General features: G+C 45.6%; 1 protein-coding gene across 1 annotated transcript; it reads left to right on the top strand.

Annotated features, from left to right (window-relative positions):
• The first annotated feature begins 340 nt into the window (after window positions 1–340).
• On the top strand, window positions 341–15,109 carry gfer (growth factor, augmenter of liver regeneration (ERV1 homolog, S. cerevisiae)). The gene is made up of 3 exons (XM_070899981.1): window positions 341–520; window positions 8,273–8,484; window positions 11,809–15,109. Exons 1-3 carry the CDS (start codon window positions 341–343, stop codon window positions 11,969–11,971), a joined length of 555 nt encoding a protein of 184 aa, XP_070756082.1. The 3' UTR covers window positions 11,972–15,109.
• The last annotated feature ends 2,189 nt before the right edge of the window (window positions 15,110–17,298 follow it).

Raw genomic sequence — 17,298 nt, 5'->3', positions numbered from 1 at the left:
AGGCAACGCATTCCAGATCCTAACTACTCGCTGCGTAAAAAGGTTTTTTCTTATGTCGCCTTTGGTTCTTCTGCCAATCACCTTAAATCTGCGCCCTCTGGTTCATGACCCTTCCGCCAATGGGAACAGTTTCTCTCTGTCTGGACCCCCTCAACTTTCTCTGTGAGGGGGGGAGGGGAAACAATCTCCTGTTTCTCAGCCAGGGGGAATCCACACTGCATGAAAAGTGGGGAACAATGTGTGGAGAGTGGCTGTCCTGGTGAGCTTGGGACACCTGTGGTGTCAGGTGGGGCTGCCCCACGTGACATCAGCTAGTCCCAGGGTGCCGTGCGGTTCAAACATGGCGGCGCCCAGGCCCAGCCCCAGCCCGTTCGCCGGCTTCCCGTTCCCCGCGGGAGGCGGCGGCACCGCCGAGCAGGGCGCGCCTCCGAGCGGCGGCGGGGAGCCGAAGAAACCGTGCCGGGCCTGCGTGGACTTCAAGACGTGGATTCGGGATCAAAAGAAGCAGGTGGTGCCTGCGGTAAGGGAGAGGCGGAGCGGCCGGCGGGCCAGCGGTGTGAGGGCCCCGGGGGCGGGGGAGCGAGAGAGAGACCACCTGATGGCAGCCGTCACGTGTCTGCAACGGTCAAAGGTCACTGCTTCAGGGGACTTCTGGGAGCAATTACCATCTGTTTTATTAAAAAGAAAAGACTTGCATTTATATAGCGCCTTTCACGATCACCGGACATCCTAGAGCACTTTAACAGCCAATGAAATACTTTGTTTTTTGGAAGAGTGTTGTCACTGTTGACATCATCATCGAGGAAGACTTGCTTCCACTCTAAAAGTGAGTTCTCAGGTGGTTGTACAGTCCAATATGGGAATTACAGTCTCTGTCACAGGCGGGACAGACAGTGGTTGAAGGAAAGGGTGGGTGGGGAGTCTGGTTTGCCACAAGCTCCTTCCGCTGCCTGCACTTGCTTTCTGCATGCTCTCGCCGATGAGACTCGAGGTGCTCAGTGTCCTCCCGGATGCTCTTCCTCCACTTAGGGCAGTCTTTGGCCAGGGACTCCCAGGTGTTGGTGGGGATGTTGCACTTTATCAAGGAGGCTTTGAGGATGTCCTTGAAATGTTTCCTCTGACCATCTGGGGTTCGTTTGCCATGTACGAGTTCCAAGTAGAGCGCTTGCTTTGGGAATCTTGTGCCGAACATGCGGACAATGTGGGCCGCCCAACGGAGCTGGTCAAGCGAGGCCAGTGCTTCGATGCTGGGAATGTTGGCCTCATCGAGAACTTCTGAACGGTGCTTCTATCCTCCCAGGGGATTTGCAGGATCTTGCAGAGACATCATTGGTGGTATTTCTTCAGCGATTTGAGGTGTATGTCTGCTGTATATGGTCCACGTCTCTGAACCATACAGGAGGTCTGTTGTAATGTGGGAAGCACGGCAAGCTCCCACAAACAGCAATGTGATGATGACCAGATCATCTGTTTTTTTTGGTTATATTGACTGAGGGATAAATATTGGCCCAGGACACCGGGCATAACTCCCCTGCTCCTCTTCAAAAAAGTTCGATGGAATCTTTCTCATCCAAGCGAGATAGCAGACGGGGCCTCGGTTTAACGTCTCATCTAAAAGACGCCACCTCCGACAGTGCAGCGCACCCTCAGTACTGCACCAGAGTGTCCACTTAGATTTTTGTGCTCAAGTCCCTGGAGTGGGACTTGAACCCAGGTGCGAGGATGCTACCAACTGAGCCACAGCCGACACACCAACAAACCTGTGGCTCCTCTGATGTCTCTTTTGCAGGCAGAACATAACATAAGAACATAAGAAATAGGAGCAGGAGTAGTTCATTTGGCCCCTCGAGCTGTTCCGCCATTCAATAAGATCATGACTGATCTGATCTTGGCCTCAACTCCACTTTCCTGCCTGCTCCCCATAACCCTTGGCTCCATTATCATTCAAAAATCTGCCTATCTCCACCTTTAAATATAGTCAGCCTCCACAGCTCTCTGGGGCAGAGAATTCCAAAGATTCACAACCCTCTGAGAAGAAATTTCTCCTCATCTCAGTTCTAAATGGGCGGCCCCTTATTCTAAGATCATAGTTGAGGCCTCAGTACCGATCCCTGTGGCACCCCACTAGTTACAGTTTTCCAACCTGAAAATGACCCATTTATCCCAACTCTCTGTTTTCTGTTAGTTAGCTAATTCTCTATCCACACTAATATCCAGCCCAGCCCTATGAGCTCTTGTGTAGTAACCTTTTATGTAGCACCTTATTGAATGCTCTCTGGAAATCCAAATACATGACATCTACTGGTTCCCCTTTATCCCACTCTGCTCATTACATCCTCAAAGAACTCTAGCAAATTTGTCAAACATGATTTCCCTTTCATAAAACCATGCTGACTCTGCTCGTCTGCATTATGATTTTCTAAATGTCCTGTTACTACTTCCTTAATGATGGACTCCAGCACTTCCCAATGACAGATGGTAGGCGAACTGGTTTATAGTTTCCTGCTTTCTGTCTCCCTCCTTTCTTAAATAAGGTGTTACATTTGTGGTTTTCCAATCTGCTGGGACCTCTCTAGAATTCAGGGAATTTTGGTAGATTATGACCAATGCATCTACTATCGCTGCAGCCACTTTTAAGACCCTAGGAGGATGCATGCCATTAGATCCAGGGGACCTGTCCATCTTTAGTCCCATTAGTTTGCCTAGAACTTTATCTCTAGTGATAGGGATTGTTTTAAGTCGTCTTCTGCCCCCCCCCCCCATAACTCCTTGATTATCAATTATTGGGATGTTTTTAGTGTCTTCTACCATGAAGACCGATACAAAATATTTGTTCAAAGTCTCTTCCATTTCCCTGTTTCCCATTATTAATTCTCCAGTCTCATTCTCTAAGGAACTTTAGCTACTTGCTTCCTTTTTATATACCTGTAGAAGCTCTTAATCGTGGCTTTCAAAAGGGAATTGGATAAGTACCTGAAGGAAACATTTATTGTGGGGCTACAGGGATAGGGCGGGGAAGTGGGACTAGCTGAAGTGCTCTTGCAGAGAGTGGGAACTCAGTCGACGGGCTGAATGACCTCCTTCTGTGCTGTACCCATTCTATGATTCTATGACTATCAGTTAGAATTGCTGATTGAATCATCTAATCGAATCGCTTAAACCATAAGTGTCTCCTTTCTAAAGAGGCACAAGCAATATAGAATCATTTAGAAATTCGTGGCTCAAAAGGAGGCCATTCAGCCCACCGTGTCCATGCCGGCCGAAAAAGAGCTATCCAGCCTAATCCTACTTTCCAGCTCTTAGTCTGTAGTCCTGTAGGTTACGGCACTTCAAGTGCATATCCAAATACTTTTTAAATGTATAAAAGCAAAACACTGCAGATGCTGGAAATCTGAAATAAAAACAGAAAGTGCTGGAAATACTCAGCGGGTCAGGCAGCGTCTGTGGAGAGAGAAAAATATTAACGTTTCAGGTCCATGACCTTTCATGTAATGTAATGAGGGTTTCTGCCTCTACCACCCTTTCAATCAGAGCGCTTCAGACCCTCACCACCCTCTGGGTGAAGAAATTTCTCCTCGGCTCCTCTCTAATCCTTCAGCCACTTATTTTAAATCTATGCCCCCCTGGTTATTGACCTCTCTGCGAATATGCTCCACATTATAACAAAACTAACAGGGGGAAAGTAATCAAATTATAATTTTGTTTCATGTTTCCACTATGCAGTCCAGCCTCTTGGGTGCCTACCGGTCGCGGAAAGCCTCAAGTGTACCGGCGCGTAGCGGCAGATACTTCATGCTCCCTCTCCAGGAACACCCGGGTGCAGACATAGTCGTGGCAGAGAGGCAGGCAGCCAGAGCAAACACCCCCATCGACCGCGTTCTGGCTGGATCTGTTAATGGCCAGCTTGGCTAGTCACAGGAGCAGACTGACAAGGCGGTCCTACGACTCGCCTGCTGCCCTCCGCACCGTTTGGCCAAAGCCTATGATATCTCTCGTGCAGTTGGCCTCATTCTTGCCTCCTAGTCACAAAGTTGTGGGTTCAAATCCCACTCCAGGGTTTGAGCACATAATTCAAGCGACCACTTCAGTGCAGTGCTGAGGGAGTGCTGCCTTGGCAGGTGTTATCCATCAGATTAGATGTTTTGCATACCAAACTCTGGTGTTTTCTCCAATTGAATATTGGGAAGACCGAAGCCATTGTTTTCGGTCCCCGTCACAAACTCCGTTCCCTAGCTACTGACTCTATCCCTCTCCCCAACTTCTGTCTGAGGCTGAACCACACTGTTAGCAACCTTGGTGTCATATTTGACCCTGAACTGAGCTTTCGACCACATATCCGCAACATAACTAAGGCTGCCTATTTCCACCTTGCCCGACTCTGCCCCTGCCTCAGCTCATCTGCTGCTGAAGCCCTCATCCATGCCTTTGTTACCTCTAGACTTCACTATTCCAATGCACTCCTGGCTGGCCCCCCCACATTCTACCCTACGTAAACTGAAGGTGATCCAAAACTTGGTTGCCCGTGTCCTAACTCGCACCAAGTCGCACTCACCCATCACCCACTGTGCTCGCTGACCTACATGGCTCCCGGTTAAGCAATGCCTCGATTTCAAAATTCTCATCCTTGTTTTCAAATCCCTCCATGGCCTCGCCCCTCCCTATCTCTGTAATCTCCTCCAGCCCCACAACCCCCCCCCCGTGATATCTGCGCTCCTCTAATTCTGCCCTTTTGAGCATCCCTGATTATAATCGCTCAACCATTGGTGGCCGTGCCTTCTGTTGCCTAGGCTCCTAAGCTCTGGAACTCCCTCCCTAAACCCCTCCGCCTCTCTATCTCTCTTTCCTCTTTCAAGACGCTCCTTAAAACATACCTTTTTGACCAAGCTTTTGGTCACCTGCCCTAATTCCTACTTCTGCGGCTCGGTGTCAAATTTTTAATCTCATAAAACTCCTGTGAAGCACTTTGGGACGTTTCACTACGTATATAAATACAAGTTGTTGCCAATTTTGATTGAATGTGTTCCTGGAGGTATGGTCAAGTGATTTTGGCCCATTTGATTTTATTTACCATTGTTGAGTGTCTCAGTTCTTTAGCAGGCTTAAAATAATATAAAATAATTATGTCATGGTACACCAGAATATTTTTAAAAACTAAGTGCACGATTTGAGCGGAAATGTTCTGTAGTCATGTTATGTAGTTATTTATTGTGTGTACCAGAATCCGAGTGGGCCTAGAATCCTACAGCATACTGGGGGCCTTTCGCCCCATCGTGCCTGTGCTCGCTCTCTGTAAGAGCTATCTAATTCATCTCACTCCCTGCTCTTTCCCCGTAACACTGCAAATCTTTGCTTTACAAGTATATCCTTTCTGAAAGTTACGATTGAATCTGCTTCTACCACCCTTTCAGGTAATGCATTCCAGGTCACAACAACAACTTATCGCGAACTAGACACATATATCAGCAACTGTGCATAGATTCCAGAGAGCTACTTTGTTGTAACTGGCTGGTTTACGTCATGTGCTATAAAATAAACTAGCTTTACTACATCAAAATGTACGAGAACATTTTGAGATGCCTTCAGCAGCCTCGGCCCTAAGCTCTGGAATTCCCTCCCTAAACCTCTCCACCTCTCTCTCAACTCTCCTTTTAGATGCTCTTTAAAACCTACCTCTTTGACCATGACCTGTCCTAATATCGAAGGTTCACCAGACTGATTCCTGGGACGGGGGGGACTGTCGTATGAGGAGAGATTGCGTAGACTGGGCCTATATTCTCCAGAGCTTAGAAGAATGAGAGGTGATCTCTTTGAAACATACAAAATTCTTACAGGGTTTGACGGTAGATGCAGGGAGGATGTTTCACCTGGCTGGGGAATCGAGAACCAGGGGTCACAGTCTAAGAATAAGGGGTTGGCTATTTATGACTAAGATGAAGAGAAATTTCTTCACTCAGAGGATGGTGAATCTTTGGAATTCTTAGAGGGCTGTGGAAGCTAAGTCATTTAGTATATTCAAGACAGAGATAGATGGTAACGATGGTAAGTACTACAGGGAATCTAATATGGCCAGAGTGATCACCTGGTCTAGTTTTGATCGCCTGGATGGGTTGGAGAGGAATTTTCTCAGATTTTTTTTTCCTCGGTTGGTCTGGGTTTTTATCTTTTTTTTTTGCCTCTCCCAGGAGATCACATGGCTCTGGTTGGGGTGGAGTGTAGAATGCTCGGCGGTGGGGCCCACCCAAACACTTACTCGAAGGCTTGGCCCCGCCCAACGACCTCATCGACGGGGCCGGCGACCCGAACAGCACCTCGGAGAGCCACCCCACCCACCACCCCCCAACCTTTCTGATGTTCTGAAATCTGGAAATACCCGAACCTGGGCTCGGGTATTTCCGGATTCGTGACGTCAGAAAGATGTTCCGTAGTCCGGAAAAACATGAAAACCGGCTCGGCCTTGATCCCAAGGTTGCCAGATTCGGGAGGTCGAACCTGTACTCGCTCTTCACAGTGACAACATTTGTTTGTCTCTCAACCAGTTTCTTTCCTTCAAGTTTTTATAGTAAGCAGAGCAGAAATCACAGAGTGGTGGCCATTTAAAACTGACCCTGACACACATTTGGAGCACAGAGCTCTGTGGCATATAGTGACAAAAGTTATGCCTATAATCAGATCAGAATACATGGGAAAAAAGACCCTTTCTCTCTCATTTTTAGTCAGAATAATAACTTTGCTTACTAGTTGCTCGATTAAGTCCCACAAACAGCAATGTGATAATGACCAGGTAATCTGTTTTTTAGTGGTGTTGATTGAAGTGGCCAGGACACCAGGGATAATTCCCCTGTTCTTCTTCGAAATAGTGCCATGGGATCTTTTACATCCACTTAGAGAGAGAGCAGACGGGGCCTCGGTTTAAAGTCTCATCCGAAAGACGGCACCTCCAATAGTGCTCCCTCAGCACTGCACTGGAGTGTCAGCCTAGAGTTTTGTGCTCGTCCCTGGAGAGGGACTCGAACCCACAACCTGCTGACTCAAAGGCGAGAGTGCTACCCACTGACCTCCAAACTCCGTGCCCACATACCTGCCGTCCCACACCAATTGGAAAGCGAATAAGTTCTTCATTACCCAACTGAATGATTCTTGACTGTCAGTGAAACAGCTTTTTTCCCCCATGCTCAATGTTTTTATAACTAGTAAACAAAAGTGTTCAAAGACAATTTATTTAATGTCTCTATGATTTTTCACCTGGGTAGCAGTGTCTAGGAAATTTGTCTTTAATTCCTAGAGACACCAGGGCAATCCTCGAGGGTTGGCATGTATGCAAACTAGTGACCGTGTGCAGCTTGTGGTATTTGTCTTATAGTGTTATGTTCAGAATAAATCCACAGGACCATATCGCAAGCTCAAACTGATGTGACCTCGGTCTCTTTATTTCAGACTCTAGAGTGAGGAAGCAGCATGGTGAGTCACCTATATACCTGCTTGCCCCAGGGTGCACAGGTGACCCTTCGGTCTCCCACAGTTGTGCCCCCTGGTGGCAAGTCTTACATTTGGGTAAGGTCTACATACATACATACATAACATATAAAATCATAGAATAATGCAGCACAGAGGAGGCCATTCGGCCCATTGTGCCTGTGCCAGCTCTCTGAAAGAGCTATCCAATTAGTCCTATTTCCCCCCCCTCTTCCTCTTTCCCCATAGCCCTGCAGATTTTCCCCCTCTGCGTATTGATCCAATTCCTTTTGAAAGTTATTATTGAGTGCATCCAGTACCTTTTCAGGCAGTGCATTCCAGCTCATAACTTGCTGCGAAGTGTTTCCTCATGTTGCCTCTGGTTCATCCCCGGAACAATTCTAGTAACTCGCCTCTGTTCCCCCTCGAAGACCTCGACACCCTTCCTAAAGTGTAGTGTCCTGCCTCCTGCAATTTTCCCCATGTGAGACTTTTACATTTGGTTTCACTTACATTGATTTGCATTTTCTAAACAGAAACCCCTCAACAGATCCTAATCCAATATAGCCTCTTGGAAAATGTGACTGTTATAATGCAGTGCTTTTTTAAAAAAAAGTCGTAGCTGAGGTATGGTAGGAATTGTTTTTCAATCAATTACTGACTGTAATATTTTTATTTCATTGAATGCTTCTTAGTATAATCTGCAAAAGAATGTTTGTGAAATTTTTCATGTCCAAGTCCAACATTTCTCATTAATTCCATTTAATGCTTTAAGATTTATTTATAGGTAGTTTTTAAATCCGCTATACTTGTTCTACAGGATGTTACAGAAGACCTGGATAGAGCGCGTCCTGTTGAATGTCCTTTAGACCGTGAAGAACTGGGGAGGAGCACCTGGTCTTTCCTTCATACAATGGCAGCGTATTATCCAGACAAGCCCACCAACACTCAACAGGCTGACATGAAGCAGTTTATCTCCTTGTTTTCCAAGTTCTTTCCCTGTGAGGAGTGTGCAGAGGACCTGAGAGACAGGTCGGTGTGGTATTGCTCATTTGTTTATTTTTTATTCTTTAGTTAGTTACTGTGAGAATCCTTTGGACTATTATTGCAGACTAATTTCTGTCTGCCTGGGCTAATCAATCTAGAGTAAAATCATGGTAAAGCTACTTAAATAGCAACTGTAAATCTGGTCATATCGCTTTAACCCCAACTTCAACAATAAACACTCAAAAACAGAATTTTAAGTACCTTAAACTACTACTTACTACTTTTGTATGATGGGAAAAACTTATATCCTGTAAGAGGCTGCAGGGTGACTTGGACAGGTTTGGTGAGTGGGCGAATGCATGTGGATAACCTCACATTTATCCACATATTTATCCACATATGTGGATAAATGTGAGGTTATCCATTTTGGGGGCAAAAACACGAAGGCAAAATATTATCTGAATGGCAGCAGATTAGGAAAAGGGGAGGTGCAACGAGACCTGGGTCTCATGGTTCATCAGTCGCTGAAAGTGGGCATGCAGGTACAGCAGGTGGTGAAGAAGGCAAATGGTATGTTGGCCTTCATAGCTAGGGGATTTGAGTATAGGAGCAGGGAGGTCTTACTGCAGTTGTACAGGGCCTTAGTGAGGCCTCACCTGGAATATTGTGTTCAGTTTTGGTCTCCTAATCTGAGAAAGGACGTTCTTGCTATTGAGGGAGTGCAGCGAAGGTTCACCAGACTGATTCCAGGGATGGCTGGACTGTCATATGAGGAGAGACTGGATCAACTGGGCCTTTATTCACTGGAGTTTAGAAGGATGAAAGGGGATCTCAGAGAAACATATAAGATTCTGACAGGACTGGACAGGTTAGATGTGGGAAGAATGTTCCCGATGTTGGGGAAGTCCAGAACCAGGGGACATAGTCTTAGGATAAGGGGTAGGCCATTTAGGACTGAGATGAGGAGAAACTTCTTCACTCAGAGTTGTTAACCTATGGAATTCCCTGCCGCAGAGAGTTGTTGATGCCAGTTCACTGGATATATTCAAGAGGGAGTTAGATATGGCCCTTACGGCTAAGGGGCTCAAGGGGTATGGAGAGAAAGCAGGAAAGGGGTACTGAGGGAATAATCAGCCATGATCTTATTGAATGGCGGTGCAGGCTCGAAGGGCCAAATGGCCTACTCCTGCACCTATTTTCTATGTTTCTATGTAACGGAATGTCTAGTTTGGCTCTCCATCCGACGGCCTCCTGAGATACCGAGTGGAGAAATTAGCTGCCTCCCGCATCAGACCTTAATAACTTGAGCAATCTCTGGTTTGTCCTGCTATCCGCAATTCACTTTATTCTCTTGCCCCCTTTTTAGATTTAACTGATGATTTTACTTTTTTTTAGAACCTTTTCTCTCCATCTCTTTCCCCCCGCCCTTTTCCTAAGTTTAAAATAGTTAAGTTGCCATCTATATTTTGTCTCCACGCTCCCACTGTCCAATTTGGAGGTGAAGACAACACTGGAAAAACACGTTTGACTAAAACCTGATCCAATTTTTCAGCTGATTAAGTGGGAAAACAACGATTGGCTTGATCATCATCGTACCCGTTCCACCAACCTAGTATTTCCACCCCCCCCCCATTCCAGTTTTCACTCATTCCCTCCTTTTCCTGAAGGGCATCTACTCCTTGCTGGAATATACTTCCATGGGTGCGCTCTTGTACCTCATCTTAGTGCTCATTGTTTATCCATCAGCAACAGGCTATTCCCAGCAGAGGGGTCATCGCAGCTGAGCTCGTTGCTGACCTCCCCGATGATGACGATTGCACACCCAGCAGGAGTTGCCAGACAGTGATCGAGAGTGGGAACCCTGGCTGCTTTCTGTTCTTTTTTCCTTTTCTTTCCCGCAACCAAGGGGCATTGAGCCCAATTGGTGCACTGCGACAGCCATGCCAGCTTGGCACGCACCGCGATGTGAGCCCAAGAGCCTTTCTGGTCCGGACGGCTCAGTTGCTCACCATGTAAACTTGCTAAGCGCATCAAATGCTTACAGGACATCAGCAAATATAAACGCCTGCTTTGAGGGCAGCATGCTGGGCCGGAGGCTGAAGCTCGGGGAGGGTCTAAGGGCGGAGGGGTGGTTGGACCACAGGTTGAGTCTGATGTAGCTGGACGAGTGACATTTGGTCAGGGGAGCCTGTCGGCTCGAGCTGAGTTTTAGGTCGGGACATGGGCTGGGCAGTATGTTGGGGTGGGTGTGATGTTTGTGTATGGGCACAAAGGGCTCGAATGGAGGAAGCATGCTGCGGCCAGGCCCTTAGTTGGTGTCTGGTGCAGTTGTGTGTGGACTGGTGAGAAAGAAAGAAAGACTTGGATTTATATAGCGCCTTTCACAACCACCGGACCTTTCAAGGCGCTTTACAACCAGTTAAGTACTTTTGAAGTGTTGTCACTGTTGTACATGTTGAACCTCGCTTATCTGGCACCCTCGGGACCTAGCCTGTGCTGAATAAGGGATTTTGCCGGACGAGGGGAGGTCAGTGGCCCGAGGGGGTGCGAGCCCCAGGTGGGCCTGAAGTGTTGGCGCGGCTCCAGCGGGCTGAGTGTCGCCACGGGCCTAAAGTCGGGGTGGAGGTCGGCCACGTGCTGCGCCTGCGCCCCCGGCCACCGGAATCATGCCGGACGAGGGGCAGTACCGGACAAGGGAGATCCAACCTGTAATGTAGGAAACACGGCAACCAATTTGCTCACAGCAGTTTCCCCACAAAGAGCAATGTGATAATGACCAGATAATCAGTTTTTTTTTGTTAGCTTGATTGAAGGATAAATATTAACTCCCCTGCTCCTCTTCGAAATAGTGCCGCGGGATCTTTTACGTCCACTTGAGAGGGCAAATGGGGGCCTCGGTTTAACGTCTCATCCAAAAGACGACACCTTCGACAGTGCAGCACTTCCTCAGCACTGCACTGGAGTGTCGGCTTAGATTTTTTTTTGTGCCGACGTCCCTGAAGTGGTACTTGAACTCACAACCTTCTGACTCAGAGGCTAGAGTGCTACCCACTGAGCCACGGCTGACACCTGACACTAGGTGAGTTGGGCATGAGGGCTGCAAGGTTAAGTTGGGAGTGGATGGGGAGGCTGGCATGGTGAGGCTGGATACAGCGTGACTGCTTTGTTTTGGATTGTCGACCTGATTGAACATTGCTCTCAGTATGTGATTTTCTGGCCTCATTAGTAAGCTCCTGTCCCCCCAGCGACGTAGCAATGTCAAGACTTAATAAGATAAGAAATAGATTTTGCACGGTGAAGAATTTGGGAAGCTTTATGTTGGAATCCCACTCCTGATGCTAACCCTGTGTATTTATTCCACTGTTGTAGACTGAAGGCAATCCCACCGGATACCAGCAACAGACATAAACTGTCGCAGTGGATGTGCCTTCTCCACAATGACATTAGCCGGCGTGTAGGAAAACCAGAGTTCGATTGCTCCAAGGTGGATGAGCGATGGAAGGATGGATGGAAGAATGGTTCCTGCGATTAATTTTTGAACCTCGTAACAGTTTAATTTTGACTCTGTCCGATTTTGTTTCCTGTCCGTGACAGTATGCTGTCACCTGCTTAGGTGATTATGGAAGTTACGATATGTGCTGCCTAATATCCCCCTCTCCTTTCTACCCCCTTGCCTCACAATTCACCACTGAAGATGGAGAGTTTCTCGACGTGCTCCTTCAGCTGGGAAAGTGAGGGACAGGTCATGGATTGATTTCACTTGAAACAATTGTTCTTCTGTCTTTATCCTGTAGAGGGAGCAGTTGTCTCAGGATAGTGATGTACTTGCGTGGAGGCCTCCACTGGTTCCTGATTGGGTTGAGGCAAAAGGGATGTTTGTTTTTTAAATCCACAAACAAAAGTTTGTTTGGGGGAGGGGGGGAACATTTTGGTTCTCCATTTCCCTCCTCTGTGGAATTGCATAAAATTGAGTATTTTTGCCAGGTTTCAATGATTTTCAAGATTGTCACCATCCAGAAGAACTGTCGATATTTTCAAACGTCTGGTAAACCATGCTCGAGATTCAGAATAGACCTTCCCCTGGCTGTGAACTAATAAACTGATCATATGGTAGTTAGCTTTCAGTGTATCCATCAGAGGGATTTCAAAATTTCAAATTAATCAGTGAATCCTTGAAAATGCTGGAGATAAAGTAATTTTGATCTCTGTGCAGTTACACTAGTTGTCGGCCAGACTGTTAGCAGGGTAACTTTGGGCCCAATTTGTTTTAGTTTGCCATCGAGAAGGGGCATGTCTTCCATGTTGAGGAATACAGTATCCAAAGAGGGACATTTATCACTTGGTGGTGTAGCACAAGTGCTGATTACAGCCGTGTTGATATATTTTCAAGTCTGGTGCTGGACTGAATGGATTATCTATGTATTGGGGTTAGTGTTGGCATGATACATTGTCAGTGTTGTACAGCAGTTTTGTGATGTTGCAATATGCATGTACGCTGCAATATATAAAATGTGCAATTCATGTACTGTCTGTGTTCCCCCCCCCCCCACCACCCCCATATTGATAGTTTACAAACTAATAATGGAATGGAAAACTGAGATATTTTCAGAAATAGTGCAAGCTCTTATAAGTAATTATGACACTTGAAGTATACATGTCTAAAATACGCCTTGTGTTAGAACTGTAGAAAGTTCTTAGTCTCTCACTGTGCTTCCAGAAGCCTTCAGCTGAATAACGTACCTGATCTTCCCGGCATCTAGGCTACTGGATGTGGAAATGAGACACTAAGAAATTTGAATTGGGGTGAAATTTGAACAAAGGAAGAAGGGAGGACTAAAATAATACTCAGAAAAACTGCAATAATATTTTTGCACGGAATTTGTACAAATGCAACCAGATTGGGCTGGTTGTAGAGTATTTGCTACTATTCAGAGTTTGAATATTAGGGTTTGAAGAACTTGAGTTGTCAATCATAATGGAAGCTTTATTTCCTTAAATGGGCTTATTTTATACCTGTCCTCTGGAGCTTTCGACTGCTGTAAAGTTTCAATTAAGGGAGGAAATGCAGACGGTTGTCACCCCACAAAAGGCTGATTCTCGGTGGCCAATTATGACCACCCAGAAGAAGATGTGGATGCAGGAGAGGAATACATTTTAAAATTAAATTTTTAAAAACTGCAAAAATATGATTACCTTTTGTGATATTTGAGAACAGAATTAAGTGTGATGTTTTGTCTTTCAACTGCTAAAAGGTTCAAATGTTTTGCAATTGTTTTGCTAATTTACTATGAGCTATGTTAGTAATTTACTATAAGCTGTATTAGTATTTTACTGTGAGCTATGTTGTGCTAACTCTAGGTATGTGCAGAGTATCCTAATGGCTTTAGCTGCAATTGCTCCTCTTTAAATCTTTAAGACTGAGCACCATTCTGAATCCGTACATGAAACCTTTAGTGAAACATAAATGTGCTGTTTGATGGATTGCAATCTGCCCACGTTTTGTGAATTGATTAACAGTAAGACGTACAGTGGGGATGGCCATTTATGATGCGACACAGACTCTGACCTGGACTATGCCACCTTCCCCTTAAGCGATTACTGTTGGAAGTAGTGGTAGAGAAGGAATTTAAATATTCTATGAAATCAGTTTAACCATGTGGGTGCTTAATAGCTATTACCATTATTAAAAGGACCTTATAACATGCAGCAAAATAAAACATGATGTCCCTTCATTTCAAATCAAGTGATTAGATCGTGGGAGCTTGCAGTCTATTGGTGATAGCCATGAAAAATCCAACTTAGGTCGGGAAAGATAATCGGCTACTCTCTCAAACTCCATTTATAAGGCTGGAACATTGTCTAAGGACATAATGTATCACTGGATTCAGAATTGCTAAAATACTGAAAGATTTGCCATCCCTGAAGGGCTCACTATGTCATGGTCTTGTAATCGTTGCCAGCCAGTGTATTATCCTGTCTTTACTGCATCGTCAACATCAAAATGATTTTCACCGTTGCCTATCTTGTGGACTACACGCTCGTGCGAGCATGTATTGATCTGCAACCTGCGATTGGAATTTATTACAAGATTTATGTTCACAGAGCAGTAAATGTGTTTAAGGAGGACCCAGGTAAAAGAAACCAGACTGCGTTAGTTTTGAAGAACAAAATCCAAATGATGGAAGTGAATGCTGAGGCAAACAACATTCCTGTTGCTACCACGTTACCCAAAATTTTTTAACATAAATATACAGCAGTGTGTGGATATGATCTAAACTGGCTTAATTTTTTTTTAAATGGTTCCTTGCGTACGCACCTTCTGTCTGGTGCCTTCTGGATTTGTCATTTTTGTAAAAATAATCAAGTGTAGTAGCACACCCGCAAATGGCTGACGTTAAGACTCCTTATTGTTCCTGGGAGCACATGCAATAATGAGTCCATCACATCTGACTCGACAGTGTAACAGCAGGGAAGCTCAGACTACAATGAGCAGACAAAAGTACATCCATAACTCCTTGTGTGGCCTCAGTTCTAAGATGTCAGTCTCAGCAAGTGGAAGATTTTTTTTTGTAAAATTATGGGGTTTTAATTGTTCTACTGACAAGCACTTAGAATCAAGTTGGATGCGACTACTTTTCCTAGAATTTGATTGGGAATGTAAATAACTGAAGTAACGGTGGGGGGGGAAGGGAGAGAGAGAGAAAGAGAGAGAGAGAGAGAGGATCGGGGTGGGTAAGAGAAGGTCGGGGCCAGCCTCAGCATCATCGTTGGGGGAGTGGATGGGGGGTGTGATCGGAGGCTTCGTGAGGGGGTCTCCAATCATGGGGGGTGTGGGTTAGGCAGAGACCCTAGATCCAGGGGGTAGGTATAAAGCCACTTACCGCCTGGATCCAGAGGTTCCCATATTGCCTTAGCTGCCACGTTTAACGAATTGCGTGAAACCTGTCCACATGCAGTTAAAAACAAAATGGAGGTTTACAAAAAAGAGATTTCCAGCCTCATCATAATATTTAAATTGACATCCCGCCCCCTGGGAGCGGATTGGTCACCCGCCTACGATAAAACCGGAGGTGGGCGGATTTAAGACGGTATCAGGTCGGGAATCTGATTTTTAACACTTTAGCTACCCCCATACTCCAAACCCACCTGTTTTTTTAGGTTAAAATTCTGGCCAATGGCTCAGCATCCAAAGCCCTTTGGGGTAGAGAATTCCAAAAATTCACAACTCTTGAGTGATATAATTTCTCCTGATCTCAGTCTTAAAACGCGTTATCCCTGAGACCATGCCCCCTAGTTGTAGACTCTCCAGCCAGGAGAAACAATCAGCATCTACCCTGTCAATGCTCCTCAAAATCTTACTCCTTTCAAAGAGATCATTTCTTGTCCTTCTAAACACCAGAGAATATCGGCCCAATCTACTCAATATATCTGAAAGTATTGTTTGGGGTTTATTATTTTCTCTGCCCTTTTAAGGACCTTGTATTCCTCCTAAGGCCTCCTCTGGGACTCCTTTTGAAGCTGAAGATCACCAGCTCTTCCCTCTGACTTAAAGAACATAAGAAATAGGAGCAGGAGTAGGCCATACGGCCTCTTGAGCCTGTTCCCCCATTTAATACGATCATAGCTGATCTGATCATGGACTCAGGTCCACTTCCCTGCCCGCTCTCCATAACCCCTTATTCCCTTAGGGGATCTGTCTCTTTTTCCCTCCTCTGGATTGCCCCCTATGTTGTGGCAATAAGAATTGTAACCGTGTACAATCTGACCAGGGTACGGTACAGCTTCAGCATGATTCAGGATTTGAACTGAAGGGACCCAGCAATATAACCCAGAATCCTATTGGTTTTGTTTACTGTCACCTCGCCTTGTTTGGACAAGATAAGCGAGGAGTTCACTAATTTCCCTAGGTACCTTGCAGCTTCTCCTTTGGTGAATTTTATGCCACTTGTAGAGTGCATGTGTCTCCTATTTTTCTGCCAATATGTGGCACTTTGTATTTGTCTGTATTGCACTTTCTGTCATTGAACAAGGGATATGGAGACAGTGCAGGAAAATGAAGTTGAGGTTGAAGACCAGCATGATCTTATTGAATGGCGGAGCAGGTTTGAGGGGCCGAATGGCCAACTCCTGCTCCTATTTCTTATGTTCTTATGATCAGCCCAAGTGCAAATCCTGCCAGGTTCTCTTGGTAAGACCTTGACTGCCTTCTGAGTTCACCAGTTAACCAGCTTGGTGCCTTCTGTGAACTTACCTGTCTTAGATTGGACTGCAAGAGGTCAGGAAGGGAATAGGTGCCAGCACAGACCCATGGGGTACCCCACACGAATGCTTGTGATCACTCCAGGCATACAATTCTGAAATCTCCTATTGTGCTATAAAAATGAGTTTAAAAATTCATACGGTGTTTTCTTTATTTGGTCAAGGGAAGGAGAATCCCATCCTCTATCTCTTTTACATTTGTTCTGTCTTCGAAGCTGGGAAATGAATTTGACTTTACAATAAATGTAATTTCTTGCCCAAAGACGGTAACAATCTCAGAATTATTTTTGTTTCCTGCTTCCTAAAGAAAACAGTTGCCATTGTGCTGGTGAACTTATCGTATGTCGCCTCAAAGATGTTGAAACAAATTTGATGCTTCTCTACACAGTGGCCATTTTTGATTTGATTTTGCCTTGGACAACTCCAGGTACATTTTCTCACATTTTCCCCTAGGGGCAGCATAACCTTGTGGAACAGAGCAGTGCAAAAGCGTCAAATGCACCTAACATTGGCTAACTGCAGAGGCTGACAGGAACATCCAAAATAAAGGCCTGCCATCCTTCAACAATAAAAGGATAAGATTCTGTAATTTTTTATTAA

Source organism: Pristiophorus japonicus, chromosome 15 (genome assembly GCF_044704955.1).
Source record: "Pristiophorus japonicus isolate sPriJap1 chromosome 15, sPriJap1.hap1, whole genome shotgun sequence".
Classification (NCBI taxonomy): Eukaryota; Metazoa; Chordata; class Chondrichthyes; family Pristiophoridae; genus Pristiophorus; species Pristiophorus japonicus.
The sequence above is the reverse complement of the archived record's forward strand: the minus strand, read 5'-3'. Positions and strand labels throughout refer to the sequence as shown.

Excerpts from the sequence above, each read along its gene's own strand:
- gfer (XM_070899981.1), top strand. The coding sequence starts at position 341 with ATGGCGGCGCCCAGGCCCAGCCCCAGCCCGTTCGCCGGCTTCCCGTTC. Across the intron at positions 521-8,272 it reads AGAAGCAGGTGGTGCCTGCG|GATGTTACAGAAGACCTGGA; the intron begins GTAAGGGAGAGG and ends CTTGTTCTACAG. Across the intron at positions 8,485-11,808 it reads GCAGAGGACCTGAGAGACAG|ACTGAAGGCAATCCCACCGG; the intron begins GTCGGTGTGGTA and ends CCACTGTTGTAG.